The sequence below is a fragment of the Haematobia irritans genome, chromosome 1 (genome assembly GCF_050003625.1).
Source record: "Haematobia irritans isolate KBUSLIRL chromosome 1, ASM5000362v1, whole genome shotgun sequence".
NCBI lineage: Eukaryota > Metazoa > Arthropoda > Insecta > Diptera > Muscidae > Haematobia > Haematobia irritans.
The window spans coordinates 110,692,910-110,714,380 of NC_134397.1; the positions used below are offsets into that span (position 1 = coordinate 110,692,910).

The 21,471-nt window shown below is 31.9% G+C and overlaps 2 protein-coding genes across 2 annotated transcripts in view; both read right to left on the minus strand.

Moving 5' to 3' along the window:
* Positions 1–365: 365 nt before the first annotated feature.
* mah (solute carrier family member mahogany) lies at positions 366–19,379 on the minus strand. The gene is made up of 6 exons (XM_075291414.1): positions 18,826–19,379; positions 18,513–18,758; positions 18,341–18,450; positions 18,142–18,282; positions 964–1,170; positions 366–906 (listed from the first exon to the last, which is right to left on the minus strand). The coding sequence occupies exons 1-6, from the start codon at positions 19,185–19,187 to the stop codon at positions 416–418; spliced, it is 1,557 nt and encodes a 518-aa protein (XP_075147529.1). The 5' UTR covers positions 19,188–19,379; the 3' UTR covers positions 366–415.
* Positions 1,034–21,471, minus strand: part of Nmnat (nicotinamide mononucleotide adenylyltransferase) — a 77,385-nt gene continuing 56,947 nt past the window's right edge. Inside the window, exon 5 of the mRNA XM_075291418.1 lies at positions 1,034–1,170. Within this exon, the coding sequence (XP_075147533.1) occupies positions 1,125–1,170 (46 nt within the window). The 3' untranslated portion in view covers positions 1,034–1,124. The remainder of the gene's footprint in view (positions 1,171–21,471) is intronic.

The window sequence follows — 21,471 nt, forward strand, 5'->3', positions numbered from 1 at the left end:
CAGTTATCACAAATTCGGTTTGATTTGCTCTAAAAGAAATTAATTTATAAGTAATGGGAATTTCGTTTGTTTAAAAATTCGTTTCTTTCTTTGAGTGTAGAAATCAAATTCATAATTTTTTTTGAATTACATATAAAACTTTTTTAATTAAACTCATATTATAAATAAAACCTATAAATTTTTTATTTGAGTACTTTTTTTAACCAGAAATTCATCCATCTCGGACATAATTCAATTTTCACCATGACTTATGCTAGTGAATTAATTTCACGAAAATTCCGGTAAATATGGAGAGTAGAACATCAAAATTTTTAGGATTTAGTGGATATGCGAACATGGGCACAAATCAAGCTTATCAAATCAAATTATCAATATAATTTTTAACTTTATTGTTTTGTTTAATCTAACAAATCAATCATTCAATTCCTTTCGTAAGATTTCCAAAACAAGGTGAATTATTTCTAAATAATTCTCCCAATTGAAAGAGATTTAGGTAAGTGGAAAAGAATGTGGCCAAAATACCAAATATCAAGACTCCCATGGACAAAGATAAATCACATTGAAGACGATTAAAAGTGTAAACAGTGCGCAACCAACAGATCTCCAACATGGCGGCCAATGTGGCTCCTGAGCTCCGGTCTAAGTTAGGTGGTGGTCCCTCCACTGGTTGATAATTCATATCCAAAGGCAAACTACCATACGCTGCCTCAGTTGCGATGCGCTGATGACAACGCTCCAATTGTACCATTCGTCTGTAAAGCAACGGCGGTAAAATAAAGACCAATGGACCAGTTATGGTACCGCCCACAATATCCATTAATGCATCAAAACTTGGAAGAAATTCAGAAATTCCAACTTGTAATGCCACGATAGAGGTACGTATTAATACACGTTTTATTGAGAAATCTAGTTTAAAAAAGGAATAATCGAATAATTTGATTTCGGTATTCAATTGGTAATTACCTTCTGATATGTGGAAATAATTTTCAATTTGTAGATATAATGCAGAACTTGCTGCCGTTGTAGAGAAACATAACTGCAATGCCATTAGAATCAGAAGAATATAGAGTGGAACACTGCTAGGTAAAGTTTCCAAAACGTTTTCGGCCATCATTGTTCCAAACTTATAGGCAGCTATGACGGATCCCAAAATTGCCATGGTACATGTAACTGTAAAGCATTTCAAAGATAGGTTAATAATATGATAAAATTTTAAAATGTTCGAAGGAATTCAAAAAACTCTAAGAAACGAAAAACGTTTTCGGTGCACGTTTTCCAAACGTTTTTTTTATTCTTTGCGTGTATGGTTTCTAACTAGATTTCAATTATCATTTTAGGAGTTTTGTTTTCAATGTCAGCTTTATTTTTTATGTTTTTGATTACATTTTCAAGTTCTAAGAGATCCGAAAAAATGGTAATCTAATTACCATTTAGATAATTAGATTAAATGATATCTAACTACTATGAAATTAAATCTGACAAGATCTCAGTATTGGCCTAGATCTAATGTGTTAGATATAACTATATCTATCCATATATAATTGGATCTGGAATTATATATAATTATGTCTAATTCTAAATATGATTAAATCTACTTAGGGTACATAATTAAATTAAATTCAAGGATTTAGGGACGCTTCCAAGGTTGCATAATTTTCATTGATGTAGTATTGTAATGCACTTTGAAGATAAAAATTGATTTCGAATGGATCAGTCTCAATTTTCTTTTCCTTTGGGTGTGATGATGACATCCAATATTTTCGTTCCCTTATATGTTACAGGAAGCCCGAAAATTTAAAAAATAAACCTTACAAACAGTGACAAATTATGCTCATAAATTTATGATAGTTCTTTTTTTTAGGTGTTGAAGTTTCTGTTGGTTGAACCCAGTAGTAGTCTCCAAAATATAGCATATTCATCTGCGTTATATGTTTGATCTTCACTAAGACCCATTTCCTTAACATGACTACACTGGTAGAAAAATGTTTCGTACTATTAACGGACGGGCTTCGTTGATTATTTTTCATTAATATTACGAAATTTTTCGTTATAAGAACGAAAGTGAATATTAACTTTGTAATTTTTTCAAGAATTAGAATAAAAAAATTATCCAAGATGAAATTATTATAATCATTTGCACATTGAGAGTAACTTTTGGAAACTTTTAGCCCTTAAAACAGTCGTTTTATATATTTACTTCGAAACTGGAATTGAAAATTTCATTTATAAAACGAAAGCGATCGTTAATATGATATAGATCGTTAAAAAATAAATTTTAAATTGTTATATTTCGTCATATTAATGAAATTTGTTCGTTAATAATACGAATGGGAGTTTGAGTAATTCTGCCTCTCCTTACTCTCTCTCTCTCTAAAACGTCTCTCCATACTCTCTCTCTAATACGTCTGTAGCGTCTATGTAATTTGTACATACACATGTAAACATGACAATAAGCACATGTTTGCGTGTGCGTCTTGAAAAACAAACGGTAAAAAGTTCAACAGAAAACTTGTCTGATGGGCAAACCTTAACAACATTTACGTTCTTTTCGCTGAAGAGTGCACAGGCTCATTACATTCAAAGATTATAGATTACAGAAGATGAGAGATTGGCTACTGAGCACATCAAACCATTTACCACATTAATTTAATACTCGAACCAAACGCGTATACGACCAAAGATAATAAAAGAGGAAGGTGGGAGATTGGCTACTGAGCACATCAAACCATTTACCACATTAGTTTAATACTCGACCTAACGCGTATACGACAAGTATTGACATAGCATTAAAATGCACATAAAAAGAAATTAAGAGCACGAAATAAATTTCCATAAAGGGGAAAATGTAATTTTTTTGTTGTTGCCTAAAATTTATCATTGTTTCATTAAGAAAATTAAAATTTTCATTTAAAAAATAAAAACGAAAAACAGCTAAAAGATTACAAACATGTATTAAACTAATCTGGTAAATGCAACATTTGGTATGACGCATGCCAATCTCCCATCTTCCTCTTTTATTATCTTTGTATACGACAAGTATTGACATAGCATTAAAATACAAATAACAAGTATATACGGCCGTAAGTTCGGCCAGGCCGAAGCTTATGTACCCTCCATCATGGATTGCGTAGAAACTTCTTCTAAACACTGCCATCCACAAACGAATTACTTAAGTTGCGGTAACGCTTGCCGATGGCAAGGTATCTGAAAACCTCCTAATACCATCTTCTAAATTGTATGTAAGTCCATACGTGGTATATATTAAATCAAAAAAGATCGATCCAATACGTTATAATTCAGTTTGACAAAGTAGACATAAAATTTTAACAAAATTTTCTACAGAAATAAAATTTTAACAAAATTTTTTATAGAAATAAAATTTTACAATTTTGGGATTATTTTTTGGCTATAGAAATAAAAATGTTGACAAAATTATCTATAGAAAGAAAATTTTGACAAAAATTTCTACAGAAATAAAATTTTAACAAAATTTTCTATAGAAAAAAACTTTTGACAAAATTTTCTATAGAAATAAAATTTTGACAATGATGAAAATTTTATTATGAACCGAATAAAATTTTAACAAAATTTTCTCTAGAAATAAAATTTTGACAAAATTTTCTATAGAAATAAAATTTTGGTAGATAATTTTTGGCTCTAGTGGCAACCCTGATTATGAACAGATATGGACCAATTTTTGTGTGATTGGACCAATTTTGGTATGGTTGTTAGCGACCATATACTAACACCACGTTCCTAATTTAACCGGGTCGGATGAATTTTGCTCCTCCAAGAGGCTCCGGAGGTCAAATCTGGAGAACGTTTTATATGGGGGCTATATATAATTATGGACCGATGTGGACCAATTCTGGCACGGTTGTTAAAAATCATATACTAACACCATGTTCCAAATTAAAACCGGATTGGATGAAATTTGCTTCTCTTGGAGGCTTCGCAAGCCAAATCTGGGGATCGGTTTATATGGGGGCTATATATAATTATGAACCGATGTGGACCAATTTTTGCATGGTTGTTAGAGACCATATACCAATATCATGTACAAAATTTCAGGCGGATCGGATGAAATTTGCTTCTCTTTGAAGCTCCGCAACCCAAATCTGGGGATCGGTTTATATGGGCGCTATATATAATTATGAACCGATGTGGACCAATTTTTTCACGGTTGTTAGAGACCATATACCAATACCATGTACCAAATTTCAGCCGGATCGGATGCAATTTGCTTCTCTTTGAGGCTTCGCAAGCCAAATCTGGAGATCGGTTTATATGGGGGCTATATATAATTAAAGACCGATATGGACCAATTTTTGCATGGTTGTTAGAGACCATATACCAACATCATGTACCAAATTTCAGCCGGATCGGATGAAATTTTCTTCTCTTTGAGGCTCCGCAAGCCAAATCTGGGGATCGGTTTATATGGGGGCTATATATAATTATGGACCGATGTGGACCAAGTTTTGCATGGTTGGTAGAGACCATATACCAACACCATGTACCAACTTTCAGCCGGATCGGATGAAATTTGCTTCTCTTTTAGGCTCCGCAAGCCAAATCTGGGGATCGGTTTATATGGGGGCTATATATAATTATGGACCAATGTGGACCAATTTTTGCATGGTTGTTAGAGACCATATACCAACACCATATACCAAATTTCAGCCGGATCGGATGAAATGTGCTTTTGTTAGAGGCTCCACAAGCCAAATCTGAGGGTCCCTTTATATGAGGGCTATACGTAAAAGTGGACCGATATGGCCCATTTTCAATACCATCCGACCTACATCGATAGCAACTACTTGTGCCAAGTTTCAAGTCGATAGCTTGTTTCGTTCGGAAGTTAGCGTGATTTCAACAGACGGACGGACGGACGGACATGCTTAGATCGACTCAGAATTTCACCACGACCCAGAATATATATACTTTATGGGGTCTTAGAGCAATATTTCGATGTGTTACACACGGAATGACAAAGTTAATATACCCCCATCCTATGATGAAGGGTATAAAAAGAAATTAAGAGCACGAAATAAATTTCCATAAAGGGGAAAATGTAATTTTTTTTTGTTGTTCCCTAAAATTTAACATTGTTTCATTAAGAAAATTTCGTTTTGTTTTGTTATTGTTGGTTTTGTTATTTAAGCATTGTTGTTGTTTTTTGATTTCAGCTTTAAACCATGCATTGACTAAACTACAAGTGTAGCTTAACCAACAGAGGAAACTAATGTTTGTCAAATTTATTTGGGCAAAGCCCTATAGACTGCACGATGGTTGGATGGACGCACGTTTCGGAATTACCACATTCCTCATCAGCATCCTCTACTTGCAGCAAAACTATCAACCAATTATCAGAATAAATTCAGGCAGTTCATTAAACCCAACAATGAACCACACTTGAACCTTCCGAAAAAAGGTTTTGCATGATAGCCGGCTTATGCCGAAATAAATTCGTACAAACATATCTCTTTTCCTATGCCACTGTCAAATCATCGATTTGAGTGCATTTGGCTGGGTTTATTTTGAGCGTGCTTCCTCTTTTTTCATTCGTTTTGTTTTGTTATTGTTGGTTTTGTTCTTTAAGCATTGTTGTTGTTTTTTGATTTCAGCCTAAAACCATGCATTGACTAAACTACAAGTGTAGCTTAACCAACAGAGGAAAAGAATGTTTGTCAAATTTATTTGGGCAAAGCCCTATATACTGCAAGATGGTTGGATGGACGCACGTTTCGGAATTAGCACATTCCTCATCAGCATCCTCTACTTGCAGCAAAACTATCAACCAATTATCAGAATAAATTCAGGCAGTTCATTAAACCCATAAATTCGTACAAACATATCTCTTTTCCTTTGCCATCATCGATTTGAGTGCAGTTGGCTGGGTTTATTTTGAGCGTGCCAACTGCACTCAAATCGATGATTTGACGGTGGCAAAGGAAAAGAGATATGTTTGTACGAATTTATTTCGGCATAAGCCGGCTATCATGTAAAACCTTTTTTCGGAAGGTTCAAGTGTTGTTCATTGTTGGGTTTAATGAACTGCCTGAATTTATTCTGATAATTGGTTGATAGTTTTTCTGCAAGTATAGGATGCTGATGAGGAATGTGGTAATTCCGAAACGTGCGTCCATCCAACCATCTTGCAGTCTATAGCGCTTTGCCCAAATAAATTTGACAAACATTATTTTCCTCTGTTGGTTAAGCTACACTTGTAGTTTAGTCAATGCATGGTTTTAAGCTGAAATCAAAAAACAACGAAAATTACATTTTTCATTTAAAAAATAAACACGAAAAACAACTAAAAGATTACAAACATGTATTAAACTAATCTGGTAAATGCAACATTTGGTATGACGCAAGCCAATCTCCCATCTTCCTCAAATCTATAATCTTTGATTACAGTTTCGTTGTGAATAATAAACATAGATGGTGGGTGAGTTAAATTGGTGTTTTTTGTATATTCGCAAGATATTTAGTGTAAATTTTTAATCTTTAGTGAAAATGCCACGGGGAAGTGCACTTTCAGATGAAGAAGGCGGAACAATTACCGTAATGAACCTTGTTTGCAAAAATAAATTGGATGAATGGACACGGCGATACGATTATCATTTTTTTGTTTTAGAAATTACACAGAAAAAAAAGTGTCTTGTAAATTTAAGGACCATTTTAACTTTCACATAGTTCAACAAATTTACTGTAATATTGTTCATTTTTCGTAACCACAACGAAAATTAACTTAGCTAAAGGAAAACTTATAAAAATTCAGTAAATGTTTTTTAGTTCACTAACTACGAAATGAGAAGGATTTTTCCTTAAATAAATTTCCAACACAGTAGTTAATGCATCGTTGATTCTATTATAAAAATACATGGATGTGGACAATTTACTAAGAAAAAAATTTGTATGGAAAAAGTTTTTGTAGTAAAAATTAACTTAACGACATTACCGATTCGTACGATGGCTACCTACAGATTATTTCCCTTTTTATTATATGTTGGAGTGTTTTTACTCACATTGAAAATTTTAGATAAAGTAGAATAAAAAGTAGTTAATATAATCCTTGACGGGTGTATATAATTTTTTATAGATTCCTCATAGATTTGGTATATATTTTACCTTAACTTATAGATTGAATTCCAAATAATCAATAAGCGTGCTACTGGAAAATGTGAGTGCATCATGTGGGGAGATTTTAAAGACATTTTGTGTATATCTCGTATGATTGTTTGTGTTTGTTATTGCGTCATTTATGCTGTTGTTGGCTGTTTTGATTCTAGAGACAATGGAATGTTTCTTGTGTGTTGTTGGTATCTTTTGTGGTGCGAGTTGTTTTCTTGCAATAGCGAGATCAGAAAGGGATCGTGTGTGTGTGGAGTGTTTTTCGTTACGGCAGGTATGTATCCTTTATGACTATTTGTGTCTTTGCTGCATTCAGTTCTGTTGATGCATTTATGAAGTGCACACGTGGATTTAATTTTACAAAATTGTACGTGCGGTATTGGTGTTTATTAATGAAAATACATTTATTCGAAACATTTTAGAAACTGAGAAGTGAATGATGTGATGTTAGAGTAATCAAACACGCTTTTTATTGATTAAAAAACAAATAACAGATTAAGAAACTGAATATTTCTGTTAATAGTTTAAAATTAGTGCGGATTTTTAATTGATTTACATAAAAAATATACAACATGAGTGGTAATGGGATGATCTATATTTATTATACATCTGGATCACAAGTTGGAGATGAAACCATTTTTTTTTAATCTATATTTTTTATGTTACAGCAATTCCTACAGGTGAGTACTAAGTTCGAGTTTAGCCGCTAAAATTAAAAATAAACCACTAAGAAAAGTATACAATTATACGTCTTCGATACAAGTTTAAATATAACTTGATGGAGAATAGGCCAAACCAAGTTTTTTATAAAGATTTTTTTTATAATGGATTATTAAAGAGAAATTGCGATTTTAGCCTCTAAACTCTTATCCTTATAAACTTAATATCCACCCTAAACACTAAATGCTATACTGACAAGAGGAAATTATGTCTAATTTTATATTTTTTATTTCAAATATATTCAGAGAATAATTTCAAAAACGTCCCATTAGTCCATGGATATGATTCCAATAATGTACCTACTGGATGAATTTTTGGTAAGTGGTAAGTTTTTCTATAAACGGTATTTTATCCGTTTTTAATAAAACCAAACTTTCAATTTATTAAAAATAATTATTTTCACTTGCAGGTAGACAGGTCTTGTAATGGTAATTTTTTTTTTGAATATTCTTACTGTTTAATGCTAATTAAGCTGATATCCTTATTGGCTCTAGGAAATACTCTTGAAAACCGTAAGTTAAAAATCAATATGAACGATAGAATTTGATAATATTTTTCTTATATTTTGTATAACTTTGCAATTTCAGATGCTTATAAGACAAATCCGCCCAACAAAAGTTAGCCAAAATCGATGAAATTGGACAATTCAATTGAATATAGCAACTTATGCCACATATATGTATCTTTCATATGGATAGAAGACATGGAAATTTATATTAATTAGTTTAGTCCTAATAACATAGAATATTACTCTTTTGAAGAAGCAATTACTAACTACCGACAAGTAACTGCATCCAACGTACTAATAAAAATATTTCCTTTATTGTATATCATAACCCATAATTTTGTGTAATATAATAATAATTTTTTGAAATAAAATACTGGTGATTATAGAAAATTTACTTGTTTTGTACGAAAAATTTCTTAGTTGTATACAGGCTTGTTGTACCTTTGATTCCTCAATTTCTCTACTTTTTTGAAAATTATACCGACAAACAGTTTATTTCAAACCAATTTCTTAATACAGGTTTCCCAAAAAATTGTTAATTTTTCCGGATAGCAGGAATATTTTGAATGAGTTTAACTATATTCTTCCACAGCATAGTAATAATGAACTAAAATACGATGCAACACATGAACTAATTTATAAGAAAATCATGAACTTATATAGATGAAAAAAATCTTTGGCGCCAAATCATGGTCATTCTTACTATGGGTTAGTTCATTTTTCATAAAAAATAGTAAACTTTTTTTTTCGGTGTAGAGGCTTTTTTTCTTAAGTGAAAGTCACACTATATGTTTATTAAATTACTTAATGTGTCAATAAATATTATTTTCTACTGTACGACTATATAAATCCTATTTCAAAGATCTTAACAAAAAATAATACACTACCAATGACTACACTCAAATTCAATAATTGGTTTGGTTTCATTAATATAACGTTTGTGCTCATTTATACAACGTTCGCCTTTCATTCATACAATGAAAAAACTAGGTTCATAAAATGAATGATTTTCGTTCATACAACGTATAAGCTGCATCCATACAATGAATAAATTTCATTCATACAACGATGCAATGGTTAGCATGCCTGCCTTGTATAGACGGGGTCGTGGATTCAAACCCAGTTTCGACCAAACACCAAAAAGGTTTTCAGCGGTGGATTATCCCACCTCAGTAATGCGGGTGACATTTCTGAGTGTTTCAAAGCTTCTCTAAGTGGAATGTGGAACGCCGTTCGGACTCTGCTATGAAAAGGAGGTCCCTTGTCATTGAGTTTAACATAGACTCGGGCAGCACTCAGTGATGAGAGAAAAGTTCACCACTGTGGTGTCCATTAGCGTAGCTAGACAATTTTGCTTTGGGGGGGGGGGGTTATAGCCCCCCCTAGCTAAAAATTAATGGACTGAAGTTATAGGTTCAATTACTGTTTTGTTTTATAAAACTAAATAAAAATCAGACTTTATCATAACTAGACAACTAATTTATAATAAAGCAACTAAAAATAGTTCCACACTTTTTCCCAGCAAAAAAATGGGAGTTGTTATAAAGGCATAATTTTAAAAGCACTTCCTCACAAGCACTTCCTCATTATTTTAACCCAATTTTTATAACTCGTTTTTTATATTCTTAATGGGTATTTTTTGTTTCAAATAGGATAAAAAAAGTAAGAATTAATAAAATGACAAAAATTATTTAAATGATGTCGAAAAAAATCTAATTCCATTCTAGAAAAATTGCGAAGTTTTGAAAATATTTTAGGTCAAACGTTCCCATTTCCCATTATTTATTTGGGAAAATATCAATTTGAATTTTTTAATTCACATTCAAAACACTGAATTCGGATCACACCTTAAGAAGTGATGCAAATTCAGTGCAACGGTTGTTGAAATGGTGGGCATCCGTCCTATGACATGTCCATCTTAAATTCATCGCTTCTGCGCCAATTTTGCATCACTTCCGGACACAAAACGAACAGTTTCATAACATTTTTGGAGATTCTGGTTTTTTGCGCCGTTATTAAGATATTCATTTATAAAAGAATATTTTTAATATCAATTACAATTTTTTTAATTAAATCGACTAAAACTCTGACTAAACAAATTAATAAAGGTGCTTTAGTTATTAAACTAAACATAAATTTAGGAACTTAAATCATAAGTTCAACCAAAGTTTTATTTCATAAATATCAGACTTCAAACATTCACTTATAATAAATAATTCACTTATATAAAAATAAAGCTATATATTGCCATCGGCAATTGAAATGAAAAATCTTTAGCGGAACATTGTGCTAAAGATATGAAATTCTTTATTGGAACTTTGTGCGGTTTTAATTACTTGTTTAATATTATATAAAAGCAATATCAAATCGTAAATAGGTTTTCAAATTCTGGGGGGCTAAAATTTTTCTGGGGGGCCTCCCCAGAGGCCTTTCTACGCTTATGGTGGTGTCACAATGGACTGAATAGTCTAAGTGAGCCTGAAATATCGGGCTGCCACTGTACCTCGCCTCACTGTGGCAACACGCAAATTGACATTCCCATAGAGAATAAAAAGACAAGAGGACGAAACTATGAAGCGAAACTGCGTCAGTAGATGGCAGTCATGACGAAAATTTTTCTAATATTATGCAGTTTTTGTCGGCGCTTCTCTCAAATATCATACAGTTTGCGTCGGCGTCACCCAGTTCAGTTCTCTGCCGTCTTTAGGAGACGTAAGGAAAATAGGATTTAGAACCTACTTTGTAATAACAAATGTTCTTTTATTTAAATCTTTTAATTCTATTAAATTTGTTGGCAGACAATTTGAAATTATAACTGGCGATGCCTTTATAAAGAATTTATCAAAACAGCGCTTCGACCGCAACGTCGATAATACCAAAGCTGCAGGCATTGTGCGACATCTATACGGTTGACATTTGTTGTTTTTGTAGAAGAGAAATTTTCGTCCTCTTGTATTTTTATTCTCTCTGGGAATGTCAGATTTGGTATTACCGACGTTGCGGTCGAAGCGCTGTTTTGATAAATTGTTTATAAAGGCATCGGCAGTTATAATTTCAAATTGTCTGCCAAAAATTTTAATAGAATGAAAGCATTTATAAAAATTAACTTTTGTTACTACAAAGTAGGCTTTAAATCCTATTTTATTTACGTAAAGTCGGCAGTGAACTGAACTGACGCCGACGCAAACTGTGTGATATTTGAGAGATATGTTAGAATATACATAATATATTCTAACATATTAACATATGTGTCCCAAACATTTAATGCTAGTTTAGAAAATTACATTGTTGCACTTAAATATATTGTGGAACACATTTTTTTTTATATCGGAACATATGGAAAACATATTTTTCTAACAGTGTGTAAACATGTGTGCGAGGTGGTAAATTTTACCATCACCTTAGGACAAGAATGTTTCATAAAAATAATATGTGTGAATGTAAACATATATATATATATATATATATATATATATATATATATATATATATATATATATATATATATATATATATATATATATATATATATATATATATATATATATATATATATATATATATATATATATATATATATATATATATATATATATATATGTTGTGATATTTTATTCAGGGAGCGACAGAGACAGGGAGATAGTATAGAGAAAGAAACCGGGAGGGTTGACGAAAGATATCAAGCGAGAGAATCAAAAGAGAGCAAATTTTTGAAACTGCTTGTATGTTGTTTCGGAAAACTGTTTTACGTGTTATTTGTTTTGACTATGCGCTTGGCATGTTAATAAGACAAAAATTGGATATGTTTAAGTCAAAATATTATTTAATTTGAACATTAAAGGAGTAAAGAGAATATACATTCGGAACCAGTAGAATATACATTAAAAAAAAAAAAACAGCATATGTTTTTGCCTTGAGAGCAGCAATTAAGTATCTGTGGACATGTGTTTTGTTTATCATTTTGGCATTATGGGCACAATTTTTTTGTTGGTTCGTCAAAAGAAATCGGAACGTACGACGAGTAAGTCGAAATATTTAGCAAGAAAGGAAATTAAAAAAACACAGTGGATATAAAAATTACAAAGGGGTCTTCAGAAAAAAATAAGTTTAGTCCCTCTTTATTAAAAAGTAGACGAAGATAAGTTGACGTACACTTTCAAAAATGAAAGCGCGCATTAAGTTCGAGCTAAAATGAAAAATAATTTTAGCGGCAAAACTCGATCCAAATCGACAATTGAAAAAGTTTATTTGCTTTAAAATGAATTATTAAAGAAAAGAAAACGTGAAAACACAGCCATTTTAGAGCGATAATGCGAATTAATTCCGGCTCTAAAGGTAAAAATGAAATTAAGTACAAAATTATTCGTTAATAACTATTCATATTTATTTGTATTTCAAAATACGAGAAATTTTAAATGCATTTAAAATGGTGTTAAATGCTAGTAAAAAATAGTTCACGCCTAAATAAATTTATGTGTATATTGTAAAATTATGTATGTTTATACTCGACTTCACGTTCTTCTTTTGGTAGACTTTTTGAATTTCTTCGAAAATTTCAAACCATTTGTTTGTTACAAAATTGTTATTTTTGCAATTAAGAAAATAATATTTTATCCAAAAGCTCAGTCCATTTAGTTTATATCAAGCTCTGTTCTTTTCTGACTCTAAATCTTTAATAACACACATTTTGAAGTTTCATTGTAAAAATTTAATTTAATAATATATAAATATAAATACAAAAATAAAACATGTTGGTGTTCGGTCGGAGCAGGGATTGAACCCAGGGCCCTTTGCAAGCAAGGCGGACATGCTAACCACTGCTCCACGTGGCCAACAAATATATGTTTCTGTTGAATAATATTTTGTTTACATCGGCTCGTGGGCGCTGCAAACTATGCTATATAAATGTAATAATAATTGTCGATAATTGTTTATTGGTGACTATAACAGCTACGTAGCCCAGTGGTAGTGTGTTGGCTTGCAAATTGCATGGTTCTCGGTTCGATTCTCCGTCCAGGCGAAAGGTAAAATTTGAAAAAATTACAAAATTGAATAATTTCTTCAACATTATTTGTATTACAGAAAAAACGTGCCAAGAACTGAAAAATTTCGTGGAAGTGAAAATTATATGAGGGAATGAGCACAATCTTCTTGGGGAGAAAATTCTTCCAAGCATATAATATTTTTGGGTTCAAAATGCTTCCAAACATATAATATGTATATAAAACAAACATAATAATGTTTCGGCAATATCAAATAATATATGTGCTTCCTGCAAAATATGTTTGGAACATATGTTAGAGAAGCGATTTTTTTGAGGGTGCATGTATTATAAATAAGACGTGTGAAATAAAGTACATGTTAATTTTTGAAAGTACATAAATTATTCCGAAATATTGTTTTATTTTCGTTAAATACAATGTGTTCTAATCAAAAAATGTAATAATGATACAAAAAACTATTTTTTATAGAAAAAATATTTATGTAAAAGAGGGGGTCAAATTTACCCTACGTCCCAAAGTACGCAAAAAAAATCACTTCGCCAGTTAACCCTTCGTTGCATGACATTGCATATATGCAATGTTAGTTTCTTGCCTGTCTAGCTCCTATTCTTTTACATATTTTACCATAATTTTTTTTGTTATTCACATTTTGGAAGCCGTAGATTATATTTGATAAGGATTTTGTCCAGTATCGTAACAATTTCATTTAAATAAAGCGAAATTAAAGTAAGTATTTTGAGTACCTCAAAAAATTTAACATATTTGTTTTAATATTATGAAACTTTCTTAAATTTTTTTTAAATGTAAATATAAAATGAAAAGTTTAATCTATTCTAAACGCTACGTATATAGTTTTATAATACAAATTATATTTACAAGTGCTCTACAATGTATGATATCATATCTGCAATTTCATGCGTTTGAGCCGATATGAACTGTCATTGCATATATGCCATATAATTGCATATGTGCAATGTCATGCATTCAATCAATTTTTGTTACTACTAGGAAACTTAACGACGAATATGAATATAAAGACGAGTATTTTGATGATGATGAAGATTTAAACACCGAGTTTGATATAAATCGAGGTCGTAGAAGAAGATTCGATTTGATCCTTGCCCTACATCGTTGGAGAATCGTATAACATACAAGCTGCTGGGTTGTAATTGTACACGTATATCATCGTGATAGATAGGTTAAATGGGTTCAACATTTTTTTGCGGTGGTCTATCCCCTGTCAATATGGTGGTGACAATTTTAGAGCTTAATATTGAATCGAACTACACTCAGTGATAAACAAAAGGTCAATATTGTGGTATCATAATTAACTGAAAAGTCGCCATTATACCTACTCTAAGTAAAAACGAGAGTCCAGATTTCCGTGTATCATATAAGCTGGTATATACCAAAACCAGTTTTCAGCATGTGGTACGCTCCAACTTCTTTGTTCCATCATCCGATTCATAAGCGTAGAATTTGACATAAAAAGAGTTCCAAAGTCTCTTTATCGACTGCATACACAAGTATCCGCTGCTCTTACTCGGCACAGATGTGGCTCCAACTCTAGGTATCAGGTAATGATTGCTATGACGTTTCTGTTCCTCTTTTCTTTATGCATGATACTTCTCCAGTCTTTTTCTTGTTTGGGTCACTCCATATGTTTGAAGTTTCGTCGCCCCCCCCGACCATTGCACTGTTCTACGTGGAACAGTGCAATGGTAAACGGCAAACGGTCTCGCATCTATGGGATTGCGTTCTCCATGTTCACATCCCTTTGTGTTAAATGCAAAACTGGGGAATTCTGTGCATCAAAAAAGGCAGAAATTATTTAGAATCCCAAGAGTTTGACTTTTAATATTGCACCCCAAGAAGGAATATGATCACCTCAAACATGTTTCAGAAGTAAAATGTTAGTTTTCGATGGGGAACATGTAACATGTTTGACGCAACCATGCTATCTGATTTTGGCAAACATTTTATGTTTGGCGAGAAAACAAATTTTTTTTAGTAAAAATGTTCCATTTTCCCCATCCAGCAATAAAATTTTTCACTTAAAACATTTTTAATCTCATCACTTTTCTCCTCTACCTGTGATATATAGAGATAACAACGTGGACTAAAGAAATTGATTATCTGCATGAAATTGCATATATGCAATGTTACGTAACTTTTGCTTCAGTGATCAGAATCGAACGAAAATTGGTTTACGGTATCATAACTCCATATACAACAATTCTAACATACTAAATAATTTTTATCATTGCTCAAATTAAATCATGCAACGAAGGGTTAAAGGTTAATTTAAGAACTAGTGACATAACTAATTGATATTGGGTCTTTCTAATGTCCACTAAAATCTTTGGATTTTTATACCCTAAACCACATAGTGGTCAGACAAAAAATGTGCCTACCAGAAATATTGATTTTAGACCCCATAAAATATATACCGATCGACCCAGAATCACCTCCTGAGTCGATCTAGCGCTTGGTGTCCGTCCGTCCGTCCGTCTGTCCATGTATTTGTTGTTCACAGGATTCCGGTCGCAATTATTAACCGATTTTGATGAAATTTGGTACAGGGAGTTTCTTGGACACAAGGACGAACGCTATTGAATTTGGAAGAAATCGGATCAAATTTAGATATAGCTCCCATATATATGTATCGCCCGATTTCGACAAATGGGGTCACGTTTCGCGTTTGTTCAAACGGATCGTCACCAAATTTGGCAAAAGGTAATCTTTTCCATCGCCCTTCAAATCTGCAAAATTTCATCCAAATCGGTTCAGATTTAGATATAGCTCTCATATATATGTATCGCCCGATTTTCCCAAATTTGGCCACAAAACCTTTATTTATCAACCGATCTTACCCAAATTTGGCTAAATGTAGTCTTCTATAGCACTTACTATATGCGCAAAAAATCATCGATTCATCGGTTCAGATTTAGATATAGCTCCCATATATATGTATAGCCCGATTTCCCCAAATTTGGCCATAGAACCGTTATTTATTAACCGATCTTACTAAAAGTTGGGTAGATCCAGTCCTCTATAGTACTAACTATATGTGCCAAATTTCATCGAAATCGGTTAAAATTTAGATATAGCTCCCATATATGTATCGCCCGATTTTGAAAAATTCGCCCTTATAACCTTATGTTTGACCATACAGGCCTCATTTCGTAACTGATCTTACTCAAATCTTGCACAAGGTAACCTTTTGTGGTATTAATCAAACCCGCAAAATATTATGCAAATTGGTTCAGATTTAGATATAGCTTCCATATATATGCATCGCTCGATTTTCCCAAATTTGGCAATAGTACTCTTATTTATTAACCAATGTTACTCAAATTTCAAATTTTGATGTACTAGCCGATCGTACTTATACGTACTTGTAGCTCTTACATAAGAATATTGCTCGATTTTTACAAATTTGTATTTATTACCCACACTAATTTAACGATTTTCTCTTTTTTAATAATGGGCTCAACATTAGTGGCATACTAACTCCGTAGGCGCAATATCAACACAGCCAGTGTTGCTAGAAGTAGGGGAAATTCCCTATATGTAGGGTTTTTCTAATATTTAGCGTCTTGTAGGGACGTAGGGCCACAATGTAGGACATTTTCACTCAACACAATTTGTAATCACTTTTACATTTTGGTGGCTCTAGAGGAGGAAATTAGAAGCCGGCAAGGCTTGATCTTTAACAATGTGTGGTAAACTTTATTCCTGTAGAAAATTTTGTCAACATTTTATTTCTATAGAAAATTTTGTCAAAATTGTATTTCTATAGAAATTTTTTTCAAAATATTATTTCTATAAAAAATTTGCTCAAAATTTTATTTCTGTGGAATTTTTTCTCAAAATTTTATTTCTATAGAATTTATTGTCAAAATTTTACTTCTATAGAAAAATTTCTCACAAAAATTTGTTTATAGAAACTTTTCCAAAATTTTATTTTTATAGAGATTTAACAAAAAAGATTACTAATTTGGGTAGAATTCTACCAACTGTGGCAACCGTGGTGGTAATACAAATTTGTATTCTAAGTTATATATGTTGCATATTCATGTTTTAAGATAAAGTATTTAGAACCATTTTTGTTTTGTAAAATTTTTTAAATTTAACAAAAAATATAGTAGGGAAAATTGTTTGGAATGTATGGGAAAGTAGGGAACTTTTTTTGTTCTTGTAGGGTAAACCGAACATTTTCCCTGGCAACATTGACTATGAGCTATAGTCAGATTGACACAAAGCACCCATAGACATGTACCCCTTAATTTTCTTAAATATGCAACTGCGGTTTATCTCCCAGACCTATATGTTACCCCCACAAATGCATATGATTACTAATTCTGTAATGGTGGTTTAGGGTATGATATAGTCGGCCCCGCCCGACTTTATACTTTACTTACTTGTTTTCTACAGGCAACGACCAGAGAGATATAGTCTCTATATCTCTGGCAAAGCAAATTGACATTATACAAGTCATAATTTCTTTAGGTTCAGAATATCTTCTCATAATCCCAAATCACCTATTCTTCTAGTTCACTAATCGGCACTTCAATGAACTAATCCCCACGCATGCACATTTTGCTGAGATGAATTTCCAAGTACTCATCAACACAACAGTAATTTCATATATTCCTTCAGGTGAGCCACTACTTCCAAAAACAATGTATATAGTAAATTCTTTATAAGTGTGTTTTGGCTATAACTAACCAAAGAAATTTTAACCAATTCATTATTATTATGTCGACTCACTTGTGATTCCACTGAATGCTGCCCAGGCCACTTGATGTTTCTGCTGCATATCGATTTGGAGAGTTAAAAGCATCGGATGTATATCGAATTGGAAAGCCAAAATGCTGTAACCACTTAAGATAGTCAAGAATGGGGGTAATTCTGCAATAAAATCAGATTTTATTTAACCACCCTATACTGAGCATTGACAACAACCAACCGAAACTGACTCCTTCAAAGTTCTTTCCAATCGGTGTGGCAGTGAATAGGCAAAACCACAATAGGATCACTATTACAATCATTACACAAACCGAAAAAATTGCCAAAACCCTGGATGATTTAGAATCGGAAACATTAGAAAAAATTTATGATCTTACCAGAATACAATATACCTCATCCGTTTTGGACTTCCAATCCAGACCAGAGGGCTTATGAATACACCTACGATAATTGCCCAATAACAAAATGAGAATTTAAATTCTCCATCGGTTATACGATCTCCAACCAGTTCAAGATTTTGAGCAGCCATTACCACATTGGGTATCCCAACAGCAAAAATACTTAAATTCAAGAGTACGGTAACAAAAAATCCACAATAACGTCCATAAGCCATATTTGCAATGGCCACATAGGGATATCTGCATTGAGTAACCAAGTTAAGTTGTGATAGCCATTGTCCAAGTCCGTATCACGCATGATACCCACCTGCTTTTATGCACTATGGATGGGTCTAATGATTCGGCCATTGTCCAACATTCACTTAGCAAAAATGAGGTGTAGATTTGCAAAACGACCACAGAAATCACCAAAGGTATACCAAAGAAGCCCAACTCTACCAGCAGAGCCGGAAGCGTTACAAAGGGAAGCACACCAAACATATCGATGACATATAAAATGGCAACGAATAGTGTTAGATTTTCATCCGAATCATTTTGTTTGGAGGCCCGAAAATGCGGTAAGGCACTGAACCGTGACCTCGACAGAAAGGGTAACTGATCATTAGCCTCTGGTTGCCGTTGATAGGCCTTCGAGGGTCTTAACCACGATGACCGAGGTTTGGAGAACATTTTGTCCTAAAATGTTTCTATTGATAATGCCACCTAGGAAGAATAAAATAAAGTTTTTGCTATGTGGATATTGCGAATGTCACTCAACATTGCGCTTTGAATGGAAATAATGAACTGAAGCCATGTTGCAGCAACGATTGTTGTGAACACTGATGATTGCCACCTAATGCAATGTCTCATATTCCCCTTTTTCTCTTTACCATTACATTCTAGTGTTCAGAGGTACTCCAGTTTTGTATGGTCTTTTTACATCCTATCTTCGTTGAAGTTGAATTAGAAATAGCACAGGAAACCTATTCGGAAATTTAACATTCACTATGGGCATATAATTTTCAAATATAAGTCCCAATATTACCACAATAATAGTTCTTTTGTTCTAACGTAAGGTCAAAGTCCTTTATAAACATATGCACCACAATTTAAAATTCCAAGTTAAATCTTGACTTTCAAGTAGAAAGTGATTTTTTTTTCTACAATAGGTAAAGAGTGGATCAGATTTTTTAAAGACAAGTAGAAACGTCGAATCCTAAGGACAAAACGCATTTAATGCAAAGTTTATCGACTTGTGATTAAGTATAAAATCTTTGAATTAACGTCTTCTATGACATGTACTTTTGGGCGGCAATACTTTTTCAGTGTAGCAAGTTATTTTTCAATAGTGGATTTAACATATTCCCATATATACGCAGATTTGACTTTCCCTTAGGGATTTTGATAGTGATTCTGAGTTAAAGATGCTGATTCTTTAAAATAAATATATTTTGGTTGAGTCCATGAAACATTTTCATTCTCTTTTTGCGATATATTAGCAAAGCTTTCCATGTACAAATATCTTTTTAAAAAATCCAAATGTTTTTTTGAAAACTTACAAGAAATGTTTACAAAAAATTAACTGAAATGAGTTTCCTGTGCAGTTAAAATAAACAACATCTTTGGGAGAACATTTTTGGAAGTGTTTTTAAAGTTGTGCCTTTAGAACTTCCAAATTTTTTGCTGGGTCTTAGCCTATATTTGAAGCTTTGTGTCTTTAATCCAAAGATTCAATATCTCAGTTATTTAAAGATTATTTCTTTCATTCATTGGGGGCGCTGTGTCCTTACACACAAAAAAAAATTCTGATTCAATCACGAAATTAATTGATCCAATTAATTTTTTAATTGATCACAAAAATGATAATATCAATCACAGTTTTAATTGGGCATAAAAAATACTTGATTAAAAAATTAATTGATTTCAAAATTATTTTCAATTATTTTATAATTGATTCAATTACAAATTTAATTGATTTTGATTTCAAAACTCAATTAATTTTTTAATTAAAAAGGTAACTATTTTCAACTGCTTTCTGAATTGGCTTAGTGTTTTTAGTTTGATTTACAATTGATTGTTTGAAATAAATTTTTAATTAAAAATTATAAAAAAATGTTTATCACTTTTGTTCGATTAAAAAGTTAATTGTATCAATTAATTGTTTAATTAAAAATTTAAAAATTGTCAATCATTGCCTTAATTAACTTAATCTTTCTTCTTGATTAAAAAGTTAATTGTATCAATTAATTTATTAATTGAAAAAATTTTCAACTTCAATTAACTTTTTAATTGGAAATATATTGGTGATATTTTTTTCTGTGTAGAATGAGGTGCTTTGTCTTTAAAATCATAAAAAAATATGCATAAAAGAAAATTCCATTGAATCCTGGACAACTTGGTTTTAATATACATATATCATTAAATATACATATATCATTAAATATATATCTTTAAATTCGATATTTTTGTATTTTGACTACAGGACTTATAAAATAGAAGACGTCTTTCAAGAATTCATTCTAAACACTCCTCACTGAAAAAAAAAATATTAATGTGCTTTAAAAGATTACACGAACTAAATTTTAGGGCAAGCAATTTACACAATATTAAGAACAAATTTCCTTAAAATATTGAAATTTTAATTAAAAGAAAGTTTATAATCTTTGCTTTAAAAATGGTTTTCTTTAAATTTAGGACAAGAATCTTTGAAATTGAAGTCCTCTCGTTAAAGTTATGTTTTTCCTTAAAGAAAAGAAAAATATTTTTATTTAAAGAAATAATCTTTAAATTAACTGAGATATTGAATCGTTGGATTAAAGATTAAAAAAGCTTCAAATATAGGCTAAGATTTATTATGGGGATTTTGCATCTTTGGTTTCAATTTTGTTCTTGACATTAAGAACACATTATTTACATTAAAGTACCTACTAGGTTAGGTTAGGTTAGGTTAAAGTGGCAGCCCGATTAAATTTCA